This window comes from Plutella xylostella, chromosome 20, assembly GCF_932276165.1.
Source record: "Plutella xylostella chromosome 20, ilPluXylo3.1, whole genome shotgun sequence".
NCBI lineage: Eukaryota > Metazoa > Arthropoda > Insecta > Lepidoptera > Plutellidae > Plutella > Plutella xylostella.
The window spans coordinates 2958589-2980611 of record NC_064000.1 but is presented as its reverse complement, the minus strand read 5'-3'; the positions used below and the strand labels follow the sequence as shown (position 1 = coordinate 2980611).

At 38.0% G+C, this 22023-nt stretch overlaps 1 protein-coding gene across 1 annotated transcript; it reads right to left on the bottom strand.

The window, feature by feature from the left end:
* Positions 1–355: 355 nt before the first annotated feature.
* On the bottom strand, positions 356–3130 carry LOC125490130. The gene has a single exon (XM_048628378.1). It carries the CDS (start codon positions 2951–2953, stop codon positions 1415–1417), a length of 1539 nt encoding a protein of 512 aa, XP_048484335.1. The 5' UTR covers positions 2954–3130; the 3' UTR covers positions 356–1414.
* Between the last annotated feature and the right edge of the window lie 18893 nt (positions 3131–22023).

Below are 22023 nucleotides of genomic sequence, written 5' to 3'. Positions count from 1 at the left end.
TCTCCACTGTATAGGTATATATCCCGAATTAAGTATATCATTAAATATATTTACAAGTATTTTTTTTGCATTAATAGGTAGATGTACTAACATGGAATATGAAATGCCATCATCTCCTGGCGAAGTATTTTTAATTTTAAGATTATTTTCTAGTTCATCTATCGTAAATTCAGATTCGAGTACCTCGTTAGAAGAGTAGAAATCAGGACATTCATTGGGTACAAAGTCTGGAGTTAACGATTGAAGCAATTCTAATTTACTCTCCTCAGAAGCACACCTCCTTGCTTGTCGGTAACCCCTCATCCACCTCATCTTTCTCCACATGTCAGAAGCGTTAGTGGATTCGTAAATTTTATTGCAAAATGAGTGCCAACTATCCGATTTAGCGCGTCTTATCTTGCGTTGAGCTTCTCTGATTTTATCCTTAAGCAAGATAAGGTTTTCCGGCGTGGGGTTACGTCTAAGCCTCTTTAAAGCCAGCCGACGTTCAGCAACTACTCTTGATAAGGTTTGACTCCAGTATTGCTTGGGGGTGAATTTACTATTAGGGTTGGTACAAATTTTTCTAATTGGTATAAACTTGTCCGCAGCCAAATTGACTTTTTCTAGGAAATAATCATAACTGTGCTGGGTACTTTCATGATTCAGCTGATCAGAAAAGACATCGTTTAACAATTTTGCATAATCCTGCCATTTAGCCTCAGCAAAATTTCTTTTACTTATAAAGTTTAAGCTATCCTGATAACGTAGGGAGTACTTGATAATTAAATGATCACTGCCTAGATTTTCGTTAGTTACCATCCAATCTAAATTAATAGAAATATCATTAGTACAAAAAGTAATATCTGGGGCAGACTGTTGTAAACACCCATTCACCAACTTAACACGAGTCGGGCTACCATTATTCATGGAAATGTAACCATGTTCAAGAGAACTATCAAACAACATGGTTCCCCTAGAATTACCACTATTCCACCAACATGGATGGTGTCCGTTAAAATCCCCAGAAATTATTGACTTAGATGAAGCCAAAGAAAATACCTCATCCCATTCAGTAGGACTAACATGGACACTAGATGGACAATATACTGAAAAAATATTTTCTAAAGTATTACAGTTGGTTATTCTTATTTGAATTATCTCAATACCACTATTACTAATATTTACAGGAATTGTATATGCTTGCAAGGACTTATGGGTTAAAACTGCTACGCCACCAAATGAGTCACACCTATCTTGCCTGAATACATTGTAGCTATTAACATTTAAACTACTCTCCGGTTCCAACCAAGTCTCGCTAATTATACAGACATGTATTTTATCTCTAGACAACAGATCTTCTAGTTCTACAATTTTAGGTCTGAGACTTTGAGAGTTCCACTGTATGATATTAATAGCACAGGATATAGGAGCTTTAGCCATTACGGAATAAAGATAAGAAAAAATCAGTCACCTCACCTTTAGCAAAAATACTTGTTATAAATTTAGAAAACTTCTCCACAACTACCATGAAGACACCAATGATTTTCTCCTGTAGCGATGATTTGGATAGCAATAAGTCTTTAATTTTTTTCAACATCAGGCAAATCCAGGAGTATCTTTCTTCATTCAAGAACCTCTGTTTCTCTTCACCACCCACTTTATCTTCCACTTCCGAAGAACTCTCAGAACTTTGGTCCACTTCTCTTTGCTTTTTCTTTTCTTTGGGTTCCTTAAGTCCTGCATTCTTATGAGAATTGTCTTGAGTAGGTCGCTTTGGACGTGTCTTCTGCTGAGAGGAATCCTCATTTGATTCTCGAGGTACTTTGGCCAATACGGCATCTCTGTAAGTCCTAGTTTGACTTTGAGGTACCGGTACTTCAGGCATGTCTGAAGTCGGGTTCTGCTGTTGAAGATCCGCAACACAATCGTTCACATATTTTGTCACTGTCATCGGCTTGTTTGATTGAATAAAAGAGTTCAAGGCTTTCTTATAGGTCACATTTTCTTGACTCATAATAATGCGGATTTTCTTTTCTTTCAGGAAAATAGGACAGCATTTATCGAGGGCCATATGAGGACCCTTGCAGTTAACACATGTATAGTTAGCGATATCACAGTTTTGGTGGTTATCACCGCACTTTGGACATCTGATTTTCTTAGTCGGGCAAAATTTTAATGTATGTCCAAAACTCCAGCAACCCGAGCATTGAGTTACTGGGAACGTGTATGACTCCACCTTGAACGGAACCCCGTATGCTTGGACATACGGCGGCAGGGAGGAGCTCTTGAATGCAAAGCGAACAGATTCGCTGACAACCCATTCACCAAGATCGTTCAGACGATTTAACCTCCGGACAGAGGCTATTTCTAGGGAGTCACACGAGAAAGAGTTAAGAATTTCCTTCTCATCCATGTCTACGTCTATTTCCCTCACAATACCATAAGTATAGAGAATATCGTCAATATGGCATCTGTACTCTAGTCGAACCAGCTCCTCGCAACCAATCAATTTCTCAGCATCTGTCCGGCTTGCAAATGTTATGAAAGCTTTATTCACACCCATCGACTTAATTTTCAAAATATTTTTAACACCTAAAGAGGATAGGAATTTCGCCATACCTACTTGCTTCGGCAATATAGTTTTAGCCGTTAGGACAACTACAACGTTTTTCTCTGAGGATTGGATCTCATTTCCCTCAACAAAATTATCCTTGGACAACGTTCGAGCAACCCGTTTTGTATTGCGTTTACGTTGGACGGTCGAGAATCCCTCATCATCAGCTTCATCACTCGGCGGTCGAGGTCGCTTTTCCGTCAGCCGAGTCTGAGAGAGACACTCAACCTCCATATCCACACTATCGGACAGTCCGCCACTCGTAATTTCATCCGTCGGAATAGCCTCGAGTTGCTTTCCTAAGTCCTCACTATCATTACTACAATCACCATCAGACAGCCCTCTTTGCTCATCCATAGTTATCCAGGACACAGAACACTATAAGCAATCCTCCAGGCAAACCACACACATTCAAATTATAATCTAGGCAACCTCTTGGTCGATGTAGTTGTAATTTTCACTTTTAAAATAATCACTTCTGAATTTTTAGGTTAGAACGCGTGTATTTCACACATGAAGACGTACGCAAGTGTGTACAATAGGGTTAGGACTTCGCATCAAAATCTTTTTTCAAATGTACGATTGCAGTTGTTTAGATTTAAATGATACTACTGACCCAGCACAGCGAGTAGTGTAAGACTGGCGACTTGAATAATTAATTCTTTTACCGCCCACTAATTTCGCGATTACGCTGTTGAAAACTTCTGGAATGTTACTAATTACGTCATAATTAATGCTTTTAGTAGTTTTTATTTAAATTAAATAAAAACGACGAGTAAATAATGCCAAAAGCCAAATATAATTATTTATTTATTTAATACTTTATTGCACAAATATAACATAAGTGTACAAAAGGTGGACTTAATGCTATTATTATAATTATTTATTTATTTAATACTTTATTGCACAAATATAACATAAGTGTACAAAAGGTGGACTTAATGCTAAAAGCATTAATTATGACGTAATGACACAAACATGATTTGGTGCATTTATTAGGTCTTGTTTTAGTTCAATAACTTTTTGGTTAAAATCTATGTCTTTGGTGTTAATGTGTTTGACAGCCCTTTTTACGAACCTACGTAAGCGCAGTATATTTTTTCCAAGAAGTTCATGGTATTTTCTTGGTCGTTAGTGTTTTTTGATCTGGTTTACCAAAGATCTTCAGAGTATATATAAATATCAACAGTTCCATTTGTCCACGTTTAAATGAAGTCTTTCCTGGCTCATAACTTTTTCCCGTTCTATTCAACACATGTGCTGCAGTATTGATAGCTTCAGCCCATAACCTCTTAGGCATACCCTTTGAATACAGCATCGGTTGAGAGGCTTCAAAAAGTGTTCTATTCTCTCTTTCTGCCTTTCCATTCTGTTCAGGTGTATATGGCACAGTAGTTTGATGCACTATACCATGCAACTAGAACAGTTGTTTTACTTCTTTGTTTACAAATTCAAGCCCATTATCACTTCGAAAGGTCTTAATCTTATTTCCAGTGATGTTTTCAAATTGTTTTATGAAATTCTCGATACACTTCTTCACTTCGTTCTTCCCTTTCACAAAGTATACACTTATGTAGTTCGAGTAGAAATCTTTGAGTATGACGAAGTATCTTGAACCTCCGACTGAGGTTTCCTCCATCGGTCCACAAGTGTCAGCTTGAATTAATTTACAAGTTTTGCTTGTTTTTGTCTCACTCAAACTGAAGGGTAATTTATGTATCTTCCCTTCTAAACATCCCTGATTCTGTTAATATCACTATCCTGCACTCGAATGTTATTTTTAGCAAGTATAACTATACTGACATTCATTTATATTGTATGTGAATAAAGTCATACTGACACTATAACTATATTCACATACTGCATATTTTGATGCACTAATCTTTCGTGCCACTCGTATTACTCGGATTTTACTTGTGTAACATTTGCTGCACTATGTTTGTACTATAAGGAGTTGAATTTTTCCGCTATTTTCGCCCATTCTGCGGCTTATTCACGGACGCTGTAGGCGTCTGTCTTCTTCAATTCTACTATTGAATAATGTCTCTCCACCAGATCCACTAACACCATATTCTCGGAATGAACAAAGGTCGGGTCTATCTTTCGTTTCGACGTAACCTTCAGCGAAAATATGCAGCGTCGTCAGATTATTATATTGTAGGTATCATATACTTAAGGGGTTTACTGAGGCTAAAATGCTGAAGTCGGCTTGATATACTTGATTAGATTGGAAAAACGGTAACTTCTATCACATTGAGAAAAATATACAGGGTGTCCCATCGATATTTTTATATTTATCATGTAATTTACTTTTTATAAAGAATAATTTTTGTTTTAATTCAAAAATGAAATCTTTGTAATTTCCTTTTCTTTTAACGTTTGATAATTCTACTAATAGAGTGTTTAATTCTCTATTGTCTCCACACTCCGTCTTTAAGGTCGATTCTATGTTCGCCCATATAAATTTATGATCTATCATTGATACTATTAACGCGGCTTTTCCGGTTAATTTACTTAACAACAACATAACATTTTGAGGAGAATCTCCTCCTGCATGGTCTAACCATTGTTGTGCACTATTTAAATAATTATATATTGTGACAGGTTCACCGTCATATGTCGGTACAAAGCCGATTAATTTAGTCGGATCCATTTGATATATCAATGTTCCTTGGTTTCCACTCGATACATTAGCTGTAGGAGCAGTTTGCATACCCTCAGTATTATACAAGGAAGGGTCGGTCATCCCGCTAGGCTTAAATACTAAAGTTGCAGGTTTTAGGATAGGAATCTTGAAGGTTTGGGAATAATGCGACAGTGTTATCACTTACAGCACGTTGAACCAAACGAAGACTCGTAGCATTTCCTTTCTTCGACTTATTTGTTTGTTGGGATGCCCAGATTTGAAGACTTGAGAGTCACGCAGCAGTAGCTTTACTAAATTTAATGATGATTACTAAATTTAATGTCTAATTACGTATAAAACTAGTGTTATCTTATATATTGAATAGTATGTACCTACAGGCCACCTACTGGTGATTTCATTACCTTTGAGACTGTCATGGAGGATGTTCTAAGGTTAGCTTCCAATAGTAAAAAGGAAGTAATAGTGTGTGGTGACTTTAATGTTGACCTATTAGGTGACTCTCCTAATATATCGAAATTACTGTTACTTTTTAAATCATTTAATCTTTTTAATGTCTTTCTGGAACCAACTAGGATTACATCCACGTCGGCCACTTGTCTAGATAACATATTCTGTAACTGTGAGTTTAAAGACAGTAGTGTGATAAATTGTCTGAGGTCAGACCACAGTGGGCAGACCATTACCTTAGTAAACACTGACAAGACAAATAAAACTAAGGTTAGATGCAGACCGATTACTACAAAAAAAATTGACAATTACTTGAAGAAACTAGACGAAAAACTTCCGAAGGTTAAAGTAGATTGCAATTCTAATGAGATGTATACTAACTTATTTAAGATAATAGCTGATGAGTTTGAGAGTAATTTTGAAACGAAGGAAGTTTTGATAGACAATAAAATTAAATTTTGTGACTGGGCTACAGATGGTATTCGCAAAAGCAGGGCGACATTATATGATCTTTATGAGATGAAAACATTCATACTCCGCCCTGACTTTCAATCTTATGTGAAGAAATATAGCAAAATGTACAAATGTGTCTGTCAACAACAATTTTTATTAATAACAAGATTAAAGACTCGGCTAACAAATCTAAGGCCATTTGGAATATTATTAATAACGAAACGGGGAAGAATCGAACACGCGAGACTAATTTATCTTTAAAGGTAGGTAATGACATAATAACATCAAATGACGAGGTGGCGAGAGTCTTTGAAGAGTTTTTTACGAACATTCCTTTAGAGACTACTTGCAACCTAGATTCTTCAGCTACATTAGCTGAAACCCTGATGAAGGAGAACGCACCTTCAACCGATAAGGAATTTAAATTCAGATATATAAATACATTAACTATTATAAAAACATTTAAGTCCTTAAATATGAAGAAAACTGAAGACTTGTGGGGAATGTCAGTTAAATTTGTTCTTTCTATTATTAATAAAATCGCCCCAATTTTGGCTAACATTTTTAATAAATGTATCGCTGAAGGTGTGTTCCCAGATCTTATGAAATTGAGTAAAATTATACCTCTGTTCAAGAGTGGGGATATGGAGGACCCTGCAAATTTCAGGCCTGTCTCGGTTCTTCCAGTTTTGAGTAAAATATTTGAGAGGATCATACTCAGTCAGATGCTTTTGCATTTCAATCAAGCTCGATTGTTTCATAGCCAGCAGTATGGTTTTACAAAAGGCAAATCAACAGCCGATGCCGGTACTGCGTTGATTAAGCACATATTTGACGCCTGGGAAGACCATCACGATGCTATTGGAGTCTTCTGTGATCTGTCGAAGGCGTTTGATTGTGTAGACCATCGGTCAGCAACAGGCGGACCGCGGTCCGTTTGCGGACCGCGAAAGGTTGAACCTCGGACCGCCAAATATTGTAATGTAGGCATGTCAAGTATAAATAAATACTTTGAATATTATTGTAATTTTTTGAAACAATCTTAGTGTAGGTACGAATCTAATAAATCTGTTTTATAACATCTATATCGATCAAAAACATCACGCCGCCGCCGCGCCGCCCGCGCTGTCGAGTCGCCGCACGCGCTCCTGTTCATAGGTAGGTACTTATAGCTTCTCCGACGACCATAATAATTATATGTATTAAGGACAACATTTTTGGCATGTTTGAATATCGAGCAGTGGTAGCGTAGTGGATAAGGCCTCGTCCTCTCAATCGAGATGCCGTGGGTTCAAATCCTGGCCTGTACCAATGAATTCATTCAATTGTGTTTTCAATTAAGGAGTTTAAGTACAATAATACCACGGTTACGGTGATGGAAAACATCGTAAGGAAACCTGCACATCTAGATTCTAGATGTGTATCCTAAGTGCATTGTACTTATCCCAAAACGGCGATATGGTTCGCAACCTATCACGTGAGTACCTACAAATGTTCTGCGAAAAGTGGGTGGCTCGCTTGTGAGCCACCTCTGACTACCCCTTCGGGGATTACAGTCGTGAGTGCATATGTATGTACCTATGTATTTTTGGCCGATCTTAGCAATGAATTCGCCACAACTGGCCACAAGGTTCCGAGACTTTGCAGAGATGGGCAAGCTATCTCGTCACCCTTTTAAGTTGATGCAGCCGTCGAATGGACAGATGTGGCTGCCAAGCAAAAGTCCTTGTTGCCAAGTTATTTAATCTACCAAAGGCGTCACTTCAAATGCAAATAATCGATCTGCAAGAAGATGTGTCTTTGCAAATATATAAAAAGGTGTCAACTAAAGGATTTTTGGTCAAACATGTCAAGAAGAATATCAAAATTGACTATTTTTGGCATGACATAAATATGCGAAACACCTTTTTAAAATTAGACGACCGAATGGCGTAGTGGTTAGTGACCCTGACTACTGAGCCGATGGTCCCGGGTTCGATTCCCGGCTGGGGCAGATATTTGTTTAAACACAGATATTTGTTCTCAGGTCTTGGATGTGCCCGTAAAATGGCAATAGGCCCGCCCCCTATTACATTGGGACTAACATAACACTCTGGCGAAAAGTGGGTGCAGCAATGCACCTCTGCCTACCCCGCAAGGGAGTACATTAGTACAAGGCGTGAGTGCGTGTTTCTTTCTTTCTTTTTAAAATTTTCAGAATTATTTGAAAAACAAATATTGTTTGAGATTAACAGACGCTCACTAAGAAGACACTCTTCGAATTAGCTGTTCTTCACGAGAACCAAACTATAAAAACCTGGCCGCCGATACAATTTTTCTCACTAATTTTAGTAATAAGTAGCTTACTTATTATATCAGTTTTTTTTCTGGACCTTTAAAAAATTTTCGACCAATATCCGGACTCTACCTAAAACTACTTGCCGACCCCTGGTGTAGACCATCAGACTTTAATTTCGAAACTGAGATACTATGGAATAGGAGGAAAGGCTTTAGATTTGATAGCTTCATATTTAGACAAGAGGCAACAAAGGGTCGATATTAATAATACTAAATCACAGGGGGCTCATGTAAAGATAGGCGTCCCTCAAGGATCTATTCTAGGACCATTTTTATTCCTCATTTATATTAATGACTTGCCTTTTATGGTTGAAAAATTGACTAATATAGTTTTATTTGCTGACGATACTTCTTTGCTTTTTAAAGTTAAAAGAAGTGAAAATATTTTTTATGAAATTAATTCTATTCTTTCTGACATACACGATTGGTTTACCGTAAATAATCTTTTATTGAATTCTAAGAAAACGAAATGTATTAAATTTACACTGCCGAATGTTAGACAATGCGATACTAACATTATTCTAGATGGGAATAAATTGGACCTAGTTGATGATACTGTCTTTCTTGGTATGACTATAGATTCAAAGTTACAGTGGGGACCTCACATTGCCAAATTGGCTGGAAGGTTGAGCTCGGCAGCTTTTGCTGTACGGAAAATTAGACAACTGACCGACGTTGAAACCGCCAGATTAGTTTACTTTAGTTATTTCCACAGCTTATTGTCTTATGGCATTTTGCTTTGGGGTAGAGCCGCTGATATTGAGACTATATTTGTATTACAGAAAAGAGCCATCCGCTCTATATACAAACTTGGTTCCAGGGATTCATTGAGAGAACTATTTAAAGAAATTAACATCCTTACAGTTCCATGTCAGTTCATTTTTTCCAATTTAATGTATGTACGAAAGAATATTTCAACTTTTGATACAATTGGCAGTAATCATGACATTAATACTAGGAACAAGCATAAGCTGGCTTTTCCAGCGATGCGTCTGGCGAAAGTTAATAAATCGTTTTTAGGGTACTGTATTAGATTTTATAATAAGCTTCCAGCAGAAGTTGCTCAAATGCCAGAGAATAAGTTTAAGTGTTACATTAAAGAGAAACTCAGTAAAAAAGCTTATTATAAAATTGATGATTACTTAGAGGACGTTAATGCATGGCTGTGATAAGTAATTAGCTCTGCTCATATTATTATAATAATTATTATTAAGCTTATATGTATTGTATACCAACTAGTTTTAAGTCTTTTTGAAAAGATGGCTCAGGAGTTTCTTGCCTCCGTTCTTCTCCTTAGACAGAAAGAGCCCCCCCTTATCCGAACGGAGAGTAATTTGTAAAAATTGACGTTCATCAGAAAATTTTATATTTGTACGATGAATAAAAAAATTTGACTTTGACTTTGACTTTAGCCTGTAGCTCGCCTGGAGGTCTTCTCGAGGAGATGTAGCACAAGTTACTTTTTGCTTCACTGGGCCCCACGTTGGGCGCCAGTCAAAATACTTGAAGTCGTTGAAGATTTAAAAAATAATTTTATTTATAAAAGTACTCTTACAAACACTTTACTTATTTTAAACTTCTTAACTAGACTTAAGCTACTAGTGGAATGACCACGGGCTGTAGACGACGGCTGCTTTTATACTTGTGTTATCTCAAACACTCTATTGTTCGACCTTTCGTTCTTGGAAGTCCACGGCGTGATCACAATGTGACTCGTTGTACCGCTTATCGGTGGCCTGACCATTATTGGATTATTAATGGGCTGATTGTCTTCCATCTCAATGTCATTGCATATTGCACCTTGTCGTATCAGTTGACTTGTGTGTGAAATAAATGTATATTTCTTTCTTTCTTTCTTGCCACGGCTGACCCCACCACCTATTTCACTTTTACTCATTCCAACATGACTTACCCTTAATAAATTCAGTCAGATAAATTTCCTTCAAACAATTTTACATCGTGGTATTTTTTTTTACAGTATGTAGAGTCAAAGTTGTTTATAAAAAAAAAACAATTACCTTTTATGATTTTGAAAAGCGTGTTTTTTTTTAACATACAGCATTACTCGATATTTTTTTTGACTGCGATCATTAGCAGGGCTATACATTACAGGGTGATGCAACACCAAACAAATTTTAAAAATATGGATTTTTGTACCGGCGGCACGCAAAAAACTGATCCAAGGTGTCGATTTTCAGCAAATTTATAAAAGTGTCAATATCTCGAAAATTACTTTAAGGGATGACGTTGACTTTTGGGACACCCTGTATATTGTAGCAGAGCGTATGGTGAACAGGTAAGTTACTTAGAAATTGGTGGAGGATTTTAATAAGTATCTTAAAAAAAATTGCAAACAGACCATGTCGTTTGCCATTTTTCGTCTTATTTTGAAAAAACCCTCGAAATCAGAGGGCCCATTTGCATGAAATCTTCCATACGTACGTAATTAAATTCTTTACAAAGTTACCTTAAAGAATTTAATGGATTTAATGGACCAGAAGTCATCTGTTTATGCAAAAAAACTAGTAAAAACCGTTTTAAAAATGGTTACACCGTGACAGATTTCAGATTTTATTCTAGCATCAGTGCACCCCTTAATAGAACTATGTCAATAGTGAACGATTCGTTCATTCGACCCAGAACATGTGAAAGTATTGATGATTGCAATCGTTTGTTTTTAAAGTACCGGTTCTCCAATCATGTTGGTCTTTGTGTATGCTTAGTATTGATTGAAATAATGATAGTATAGAACGAACGAATGATGAGGTAATCGATTGAAGTGAACTTAGCAACATATTTTTTTTAAATGAACGGTTGATGTGGCGTTCTATTGAAGTGAACATAGCAATTTTTTTTAAATTATACACATGACAGCCTAGGCTATGGAGCCTACTATTAGTCCAACTAATTAAACACTTGATGGAGCAAACATCCAATATTAATAAATACGCATATCCAAGTATGGAGAGAATCAGTTCTAAAAATGCATGCAATCATACATACATCATCAGTATGAATATTTTTAGAGATGTGCGAGAGAGAAAATAACAAGAAACTTTCTTCGTAGACGAGCCCATTTAAAAAATAGTTACAGACGGCGGCGTTATGATGGATATAGTAGTAGGAACTTTCATTCATTCCAACATAATAATAATAAATTTGTACTTTTTCAATGAGCTGTCAGTAAATTCCTCATTATTAGGATATTAAATAAAAATATAATTGGGTTAACACAGTTATAAAGTTTTTATTAAAATCATATTTACATGTTGAAGTTTAGAAATAAACACTCCTGTCTTTTTCGGTTTAAGACAACTTCTCTTAGTGTTAATTGTCATTACGGCTTTAGAAAAAATGCGCTCGCATGGGACAATGGTGGCCATGACACATAATCTGCGCATAATTAATTCGTACAATCTAGTATATATATGCCTGCGCTCGTCCCACTCGTCCTTTTTATTAATGGTTCACTAATGTATTTGTCTATTTCGATGATGCTTGCTGCGTGCTGATCAGGATTGGAAACGATCCGCTCTACCTGTTTGTCAAACTCACCCCATAGCATCGATGGCTCTGGTGTAAGGTCAACTGCTAGATGTGCTGCTGATGTTGATGCCTGGGGCTGGTCTTGGAGGTCGGTGCGCATAGAAGGAGCATACAAAATTTTCCATTTTAAAGCATTGACACATCTTCCGTATTTGGTTGCATCAGAAAACCCGTACTTTTTTAAGCGAGGGTCTAAGATTGTAGCCTGCGTGATAAGCTCATTGTTATCTATTTCCGAAAATCTATTTTAAATTGAAATCTTCAGCTTCTGTGCCATTTCGGCAATTTTGACATCATTTGTGTACTCTTCTCTTATTAAGGGTGAATTCGTCCAAACATTACGTTACACGAGAATAACTATACCGGAATAAAATTTATACGCGAGTAAATATCCAGGATAAGTACATTTGCATTCTACCAAGTTATACCATGATTAAATTGAATGAACGAGGAACGAAACTGTAATGCAACTAAAATAAAAATAGCTGCGTTTCAAAGCATGCAATAGAAATGACATGCCAACTTAGTTTGAATGGATTATAAAAATATGAAATTGTTTATGTTTTAATATTTTATTCGCTGTTGTTATTCTGAGACTTTGCCTTTAAACGTACTTTTGTTTATGTTTTGACAGATGTGTTTATATGTCATTATGACGGTTTTCTAATCAGCTGATGTGCTGCCGCCATTACAAAATTACTCTCGGATAAGCTCGTTACACGGTCAATTTTGGCGGTATAACATTTTATTCTTGGGATAAGCTACTTAGGTCCACTTGCGTGGATCACAGGGTTAAAAATATAAACTCAGAGGTAACTAACTCAGGGTTAACTTTTTAAAATTTTAACCCGGACTTTTGATTGCGTTAATGGAAAATAACCCTGAGTTAGCTAACCTGACGTTTCTTTTTGCACTCTGTGAATCTATGTCCCGTTCCAGGCTGAAAGGGACCAAGGTTCCATTGCCGTAAAAAAACATTGTCTTCTATCTCGTTTTCACCTTTGGATAAAACTATCCCTCTCTATTTCCATTTTCGCAATCTGTCAGTAATTTGTATTTTGTTTACAAAGTGTCATATTTGTGATTTCCTTTAAAACCTTTTAAATTATAAAAAATTGAAAAGAAGCGGCGATAGCTCAGTCGGGTAAGCGCTCGCTTCTCACACAAAAGATGCGTGTTTGGATCCTAGCGCAGACATACCAATGAGTTCTTTGGAATTTAAATACAATGTGTGGCAACTTACTACCACACATTCTGCTTACCACAAAACGTTCAAGAACCTTATCATAAGCAGCTCTCTTCAATCTAACCGTACCAGCAAGCAATACTCAACCAATAACAACAGCAAGTATTGATTTTATTGAACACATCGCGGTTGCAAGTTGTGCTTTAGATAACAGCAAAGATAGCCCCGAAAACAATGATTTCAAAAGGAAGGATACGCCCGTCAGAACGTTTTGTCAAAAGAAAATGACCCCCGCGCGCTGGCCCTAATTCATACAAATTATGACAGATTTCTAAGATTTTAGGGCCAACGCAAGGGTGTCATTTTCTACTGCGGTTGGGCCTGTCCTTACGCAAGTAATATATAAGTCAATGCCCGAAAAGAGCTGTTTCTGGAAACAAAGAGGGAGTTCCAAAAATAACTGTTCAGCAAGCTCAAGCAAGCAGCAGCAGCGACCACCACCGTCACCGCGGCAGCTCGCAGAGGAGAGCCTCCGACAGCGCAGAAAAGGAACGAGTCCCCGTGCATTCCCAACGCCACGAGTATTTAAGTTAGCACCGCGCGTATAAGTAGGCTTATTTTCTGTAAATAAATTATTATTCTGTCCACTCTGAGTATTATTTTCTACCTACTCTACACAATATCTCGAAAAATGTATACCATAGCTCTTACGGTGAAAAAACATCGTGATCTAGATGTGTACCCTAAAGTGCATTGTACTCTTTCAAAAACGGCGATACGGCTCGCGACCTATCACGTGAGTACAAAAATGTACAGCGAAAAGTGGGTGAGTCACCTCTGAGTAACTACATCACAGTCATAGTCGTGAGCATATATGTATGTAACCACACCATCGTGCTCTTAATTTCACAAGTGGGACCATTTGCTACTTTGCTAGATAGTGGAAAAATATAAGAATGATGAGTTAATCATCATAATCAAGCATTTCCAACGAATACAAGAATATTGATAAAAACCTTTTCTTTTGACGTAAGCCGGGTTAGCGTCTTAACCCTCCAATATTGGGGGGTTAAATATTTAAGAGTTTATCCCAAGGTTAGCGCTCATATTTCAGCGATGCAAGACAAATTAATAATCTAACCCTCCTTATGTCAAATATCTCCGAGTTAATTCGCTAACCCAGGTCTGCGCAAGTGGACCTCTAAGTCTGCTTACTCGCGAGTAACTAGTACTTTACTCGTGAGTAAAAAGTTACTCGACGTTGGTCGAATCCGCCCTAAGTGTTTATTTATGACATTTACCATTAACATTAATTTGGACAATGTGTTTTTTTCAGCAGATATTTCCTCCGTAATCACCTTAAATATCTCTAAGACATTTGCAGCTTTTTTAAGCATTGCCCAATCTGACGTCGACAGACAATTTAACTCTGGATTGTCAATGGCCAAAACAGCGATAACAGCTGCCCTAACTTTTAAAATCTGGGATAACATGTCACATGTTGAATTCCACCGCGTGATGCAGTCTTGTTTCAGTTTTATCTCCGGAAGCCCCAATTGCTTTTGCATACTTGCTAAACTTACCACTGCTTTGGAGCTTCTTTTGAAGTATGCAACGATTTCTTTAACTTTGGTTATTTCCGCCTGTATGATCTGGAGACCATCTCCCAAGACTAAATTCAGTGTATGGGCAAAGCAACCAATGTGTCTCCAAGTTGTGTATCTTACAGCTGCCACAACGTTGGCTGCATTTTCAGTGACAACACATGCTATTTTATGTTGGAGACCCCATTTGGTTACTTCGTCGGTTAGAAACCTTGACAAATTTAGTGCAGTATGGCTGTCGTCGTAGGGTATGTAACCTAGCAAACATGATTGTAATGAGCTTTTTCCATTTACTTCAGAGATGAAATGCGCCGTAATGGCTATGTAGCTTTGCTGCGACAAGGATGTCCAACCATCAGTTGTCAGACATACTGTGCCTACAGAGGCTAACCGCTCCTTAACTTTTTCCTTGGTTTCGTTATGCAACCGAGGAATCCGGGAATTTGAGATCGTTTTTCGGGTGGGCATAGAGTAGGCAGGACATAGCATGGATATAATTTTTTTAAATTCCTTATCCTCCACCATGCTGAACGGATAATATTCCTTCACTTTCGTCCGGGCAAGTTGTTCGTCCAGCTGTTTCGAAAAAGCCACTGTTATTGGTTTTCTTACGTATGAGGACATAGTATTTCGTCTTAGTGAAGGCGGCGCTATAGTCTGTTGTGGCTGAGGATCTGTACTAGTGTTTTGTATTGGCATTGGTCTTGCAGGTTCAACGGCCTGTGCCGGTTGATCACGCTCAGTCGAAGTATACAGGGTGGCCCAAAGAGTGACGTCCAAAGTAAAATGTTTGATTCCTTAGGTCAAGGGGTAGCCAAATCACCCCCATGTATGTTCAGCAATTTTTAGTAGTTTAGGAGTTATGATTTTTTTAACTAATGACGAAAATCGACCTCAGTGGATCAATTATGTTTTATTATTTTTTTGGATAACTTTTTTAAATTATTTTTTATTTATGTGTCATCCTCTTAAGTTGTTCTTTTAACCATAAAAGTTTCAGCTTCCTAGCTGTAATGTAAGTTAGTTATTTTTATATCGAAAGTTCAAATTATATCATCGAGCTAGACTGCTCTAAATTTTCAACTTGATGAAATTAAAAATTGAACTAGATATTCTCATGGTCCCTTATTAATTTTAAAAACTCCGCAAGGTTCCAACATAACATAAAAATAAAAATAAACTTTTGCTTAATGGGGTATTATTTGCAGAAAACAGCCTTCAAAGGTACTTGGGTGGAAATTACCTCATTAGTCAAATGTTTCAGAAAGTTGAAAGATTCCTGTTATGTCATTACTAAGGATTAATTCAGTTAGAAAATGTATCAAATTAAAGGGAAAATAAAATTATTTACTATTATTTTTTATTAAACTTACATTTTTGAATGTAAATTCTTAGTAAAATGTTTAAGTCAGCTAAATCTCACAATAAATTTTCAAAATTCGACCTCCCACAGCAATACACCTACATCTACGCAAGAAATTTTCTTTAAGTCAAAAAAGTGACAAATGTAAAAAATATGACATCTGTCAAAAAGTTAACCATGTCAAAAAGTAACTTTTCTCAAAAATGTGACATCTTTCAAAAAGTGACATCTGAATGAAACAGAGAAGCGTATAGGCGACTTAAAGAAAATTTCTTGCGTAGATGTAGGTTGTGTATTGCTGTGGGAGGTCGCCTTTTTGAAAATTTATTGTGAGTAAATGTGTAAAATAATTATTTGAGTTTATTTACTTAGTATTAATAATACAATTATCTCATAAATCTTACAACTCAAACTTAAACATTTTACTAAGAATTTACATTCAAAAATGTAACTTAAATAAAAAAAAATAGTAAATAATTTTATTTTCCCTTTAATTTGATACTTTTTCTAACTGAATTAGTCCTTAGTAATGACATAACAGGAATCTTTCATCTTTCTGAAACAATTTACTAATTAGGTAATTTCCACCCAAGTACCTTTGAAGGCTGTTTTCTGCAAATAATACCCCATTAAGCAATAGTTTATTTTTATTTTATATTGGAACCTTGCGGAGTTTTTAAAATTAATAAGGGACCATGAGAATATCTATTTCAATTTTTAATTTCAAGTTGAAAATTCAGAGCAGTCTAGCTCGATGATATAATTTGAACTTTCGACATAAAAATAACTAACTTACATTACAGCTAGGAAGCTAAAACTTTTATGGTTAAAAGAACAACTTAAGAGGATGACACATAAATAAAAAAATATTTAAAAAAGTTATCCAAAAAAATAATAAAACATAATTGATCCACTGAGGTCGATTTTCGTAGAAAATTAGTTAAAAGAATCATAACTCCTAAACTACTTAAAATTGCTGAACATACATGGGGGTGATTTGGCTACCCCTTGACCTAAGGAATCAAACATTTTCCTTTGGACGTCACTCTTTTGGCCACCCTGTATATACAGGGTTGCCAAAGCTAATTCATCAAAATCCCCAAAAATCCTGATCGAATTCCCAAAATTTGGGTATAAAAATCCGCTGATTCCCCGCAAATTCCCCTCAAAAGTTTCTATACATTACCTTTTAGTCATAAGTTGGTCGAGTTGTATAAAAATAACTATATATGACTATGTAGGATACATAGACCGCTATAGTTTTCGTTAAAAGTACAAGGTATTGAAATTGTATTTCCAAAGTTAAGAGCGGGACGCTCTAATTTTAACTTTGTATTTAATATATCTCGAGACTGAGGGGTTTGATGGTTTGATGTTCGGATAGGTATTTACTTTTTGTAGGTGATGGACGAGGAAAGCAAATAAAATACGATATTTTTTGAGAGTGCAAAACGGAGCGCGCGCGACATCAACTTGAACAGGGCGGAAGTACTTCCCGCTCGCGGGGTTCTCAAGATGGCCGCATTGCAAAAGCGCGGCTAATTTAAATTTGGAACAAAATACGATCTCGAGTGCGCTCGTATTTATTCTTCTGTTGTTGTATTTAAGCCTCGTATTCACTAGGCGACAAATTGTCGCAGAACCTGTCTAGGCACATGTCGTCTACGTGTCGCCGCGACGTCGCGCTATGTTCTGCGACGTCGCACGCGACTATACAGCGACATCTACGAGTCGCAGAACAGGTTCCGTGTTTTGGCTCGCGAGACAGAACTTCCTGCGACATCTGTCTAGCGACCGCTGTTGCAGAGTGTGGACGTGTGCGCGACTTCTAGCACGCAGCACTAACTGCCACGACTTCCTCGGGCGACATGGCGACAAGCAACATGTATCACGACATGTTACCAAAATGTTCTGAGAACACGCACCGTAGATGTTCTGTAACAGTCTCAGAACTTGTGCCCTAGTGAATTCGAGGCTTTATGGTTCTCTCGAAAGCGAAAAACATGTTGGTCTTCAGGCCGAATCCTAATTTGAACAAAAAAATCTTTTATGTCGGCTATGATGACTATTTTATGCTCACGAAATCTTAACATAATTCCTAAAAGTGAATTATACAAGTCTGGGCCAGTAAGTAAATAGTCATTAAGGCACAACCCTTTCACTTTTCCCGCGCAATCAAATACTAACCTTAGTTTACCAGGTTTATTTGGGTTTTGAACTCCAAAGTGTGACAGGTACCAAATCATTTAATTCATTGATGGATGTAGGTACCTGTTCGTGTGAGTGAGCGAGATGAAAAGTGTGTCCGTTCACGGGAGAGTGAGTGAGACCGCAGCAGAAATGAACTGACCATCCTAAACGACACCTCGTAGCATAAGGCTCGGATCTGTTGCCATGCAGAATCTCTAATGGGGCTAACAGATAATAATTATCTTCTCCTATCAATAGGCGAGGCACTACACAACTTCTACATACTACATCTTTTAAATGCAATAAGTGTTTACATTGTAAGTCATTTACAGCTGACAGATTTTGTTTTGGTAATTTTAATTTATCGACCTGTCGTAATGTTACATCATACATATTTTTCTCATTAAAGCCACAAATCTTTTTAGATACTTTAGGAGCATCTGATTGAAAAACCTCAATACCGAACGCATCAATTTATAGGAATAGATTGCGAAGTGGAAATACCTAACTCCTGTACTAGACTTTTATCTATCATAGAAATTGAAGCACCATCGTCTAATAACGCGTGAGTGGTAACGACACCATTAGGACCACTGAGATTGACTTTTACCACTTTTAATAACACTTCAATACGCGGCACTGGGGCGCACGGGGGCGCGGACGAACGGCGAGCCGCGGCCGGCCGCGCCGCGAGGGGGGTCTCAGCGTCGGCGGCGGGCGCGGCGGCCGCGGCGTCCGGCAGCGCGAGGGGGGCGCTGCCGGCGGGCACGGGGGGCGCGCTGCCAGCCAGCGCGGGGGGCGCGGCGCGGGCCAGCACGTGCGCTACGGTCTCGCTGCGGGAATCCGCTCCATCCTCTGGGGAAGGCTCCTCTTCTGATGTTTGCAGTGGTGGTGCGTTAGGTTTTTTGTAATGAAGTAGGTAATGATGCGCCAGACCACAGCCGTCAATATCACATACGGGCGCAGTACATGCGTTCCGCTCGTGTCCAGTAGCATAGGCCTTTAGTCTTGACAAATCGCCATCGGTCTTTTCTCATGGCCCTCTTAAATAATCGGCAATCAGTTAATGAGTGTTCTGATGATTTTTTACAAAATGGACACATGTTATGTGCAGCCGTTGCTAACACACTACGATTATAGTTATTGTAGGTATTAGAAGGGCGGTGTCTATCATCGATGCGTCTAGGCTGCGGTGCGGGCTCGGGTTTTCTCCCGTCTCGCAGGTTAGTGACCCCGACGACGGATACCATTTCAGCCTCTCTTTTCAAAAAGTCAGCGATCAATTGTATTTTAGGTGTATTGGATGCCAGCTTCATGTATGCGTAGTCTGTCCATCTACTGACTAATATGCTTGGCAGCTTAGAAATTATCGCAGCCGCCAGCTCTGGGCTTCGCAAATGATCATGATGGTTGAGCGAGAGCAAGGCTGCGACACAATTGTTCACTTTCATCGAAAAGGCGATTATATCATTCTGGTAATTAGTGGTAAGTGGAGATAATTTTCTCATTTGTGCAGTAAGATGTTGTACGACTAAATCTGAGTGGCCAAACCTCAACTCCAGGGCGTCCATGACGAGCGCCGGCGCGGTGTTTCCGATCAGCAGGTCCGTCACTGCCTCCATGGCCTCACCTTTGAGGGCCCGACGAAGTCTCCATAGGTTTTCAGGGTCACTAAAGTGGCACACGCGAGTAGATTCATCGTAAGCACTTTTGAAGTGTAACCACTGCATGCAATCTCCACTGAATGTAGGTAGTTCACGCGGGGTAGATAGGCGCGTGAGTAGACGCTCCTCCTGGTGGGTGGAGGACGTGACCATCATGTCCTTGAGCGTGTGGGCGAGTTGTATGATGCTGTCGGCCGGAGTGCTCGGGACAGGAGCGCGGACCAGGGGATGCTGGGGTGCCCGCGCTGCCTCCGTGGCCGCCGCATCTGTAGCCGTCGCCGCCATGGCGGGAAATGGTGTCGGCTGGACATTACTTCGCTCCATCCATTCGTTCACAATGACTTGTTCATCGTGTTGTAGTATTATACTCTTCCTTGAGTGACGCGATACGTTGTCATGTTGTTCGACTTCCATGTCGATAGCCAAGTCGTATGTCAGTTTTTTGTCGATCAGCTCCATCTGGATCTTCGCTTTGGCCTCTGCCGCTGCCAGCTCGAGGTGCTTGCGCCGCACGAGTGACGATGACGAGGAAGATAATGAAACCGAGCGTGGGGCACGAGATGCTTCAGTTTTTACCACTGATTTATATTCGGTAGGCACTTTAGAACACGACGGTTGCACGGCACTTTGCTGTTTCGCGACGTTTGAATGTTCCGCGAGCACATGGCTAGATGCCATTTTTAAACGAGCACTCAAATTCTCGCGATCTTTTTGCTTAACGAGTCCATCGTTCGGTGGAGTTGTAAACATCGTCCCGGTTCAGTGATTAGGTTCGAAGGATCAGCACTTTTTGTAGGTGATGGACGAGAAAAGCAATAAAACACGATATTTTTGAGAGTGCGAAACGGAGCGCGCGCGACATCAACTTGAACAGGGCCGGAAGTACTTCCCGCTCGCGGGGTTTTCAAGATGGCCGCTTTGCAAAAGCGCGGCTAATTTAAATTTGGAACAAAATACGATCTCGAGTGCGCTCGTATTTATTTAAGATATTAAATCAAAGGTAAGTACATAGGTACACCTAGGTACCTAAATAGGGCATTTTCAATGCAAATAAGTAGTTAAATATTATAGGTACAAATAAGATAAAACAATAGTTATTTGTTATGTAGTGCGTCGCCTACAGTGATAAATGGGTACTAAATAAATTAACCAAAATATGTTGTTATTATTATATTTACATACTAAACTTAAATAAATTAAATAAAGAAAAGTTATTTTTACATTAAAAGGAAAAAAAAACCAAAATTATACCTAAAAACAGTGTTCCATTGCCTTTTAAAAAAAATAATATTTTGAGCGGGAATTTCCAAATTTTGCCCCATTTAATTTTTATTACTGCCTACCGAATTAACTCTGCCTGCATCTTCTTTCGTAAAATTTTCCATTTTCCAAGAAAATGTGCCTTCCTGAAGAAACGATTATAACTTTAATTACCATCATTCAGGCTTATCCTATATTATTAGGAAAACCCAACGATATATCTTCTTCATCATGGAAACGACTGAAATCTCAAACATGGAAGGAAATAGGACTACAGTTACAAATCCCTCGTGAGTAGATAAATTTAAATACCTAATATTCCTTTCTTTGTTTGAACATTTCCATAACATTTTATCAGTAAGTACACATCTTTCATATATCAAACAAAGTCCTGATTGACCACTTTTAACAACTCACAGTTCTACATTTTCCTTATTTAGAACCAGTTTCAGTTCAGTTTCTTTATTGCCATAAATTACATGTAGGTTGCTTAGATGTATGTACAAAACAGTGTAAATTAGTTTCAATGTAATTTTACCGCTTAGGGTGTAGCACAATATATTATTTATATTACATATTTTGAAAAAAATAAAATTAAGTTTGTAAATAAGTACATAAATTTTAGCACCATAAATAAACTAATTAATTTACAATTACATCATCTAGTTGTCTGAAAAGGTCAGACAAAAGACAAACACTGAATAAATATTAAAGTTTAAAATATAGCTTA

Coding starts and splice junctions, on each gene's coding strand:
- LOC125490130 (XM_048628378.1), bottom strand. CDS start 2,953: ATGGATGAGCAAAGAGGGCTGTCTGATGGTGATTGTAGTAATGATAGT.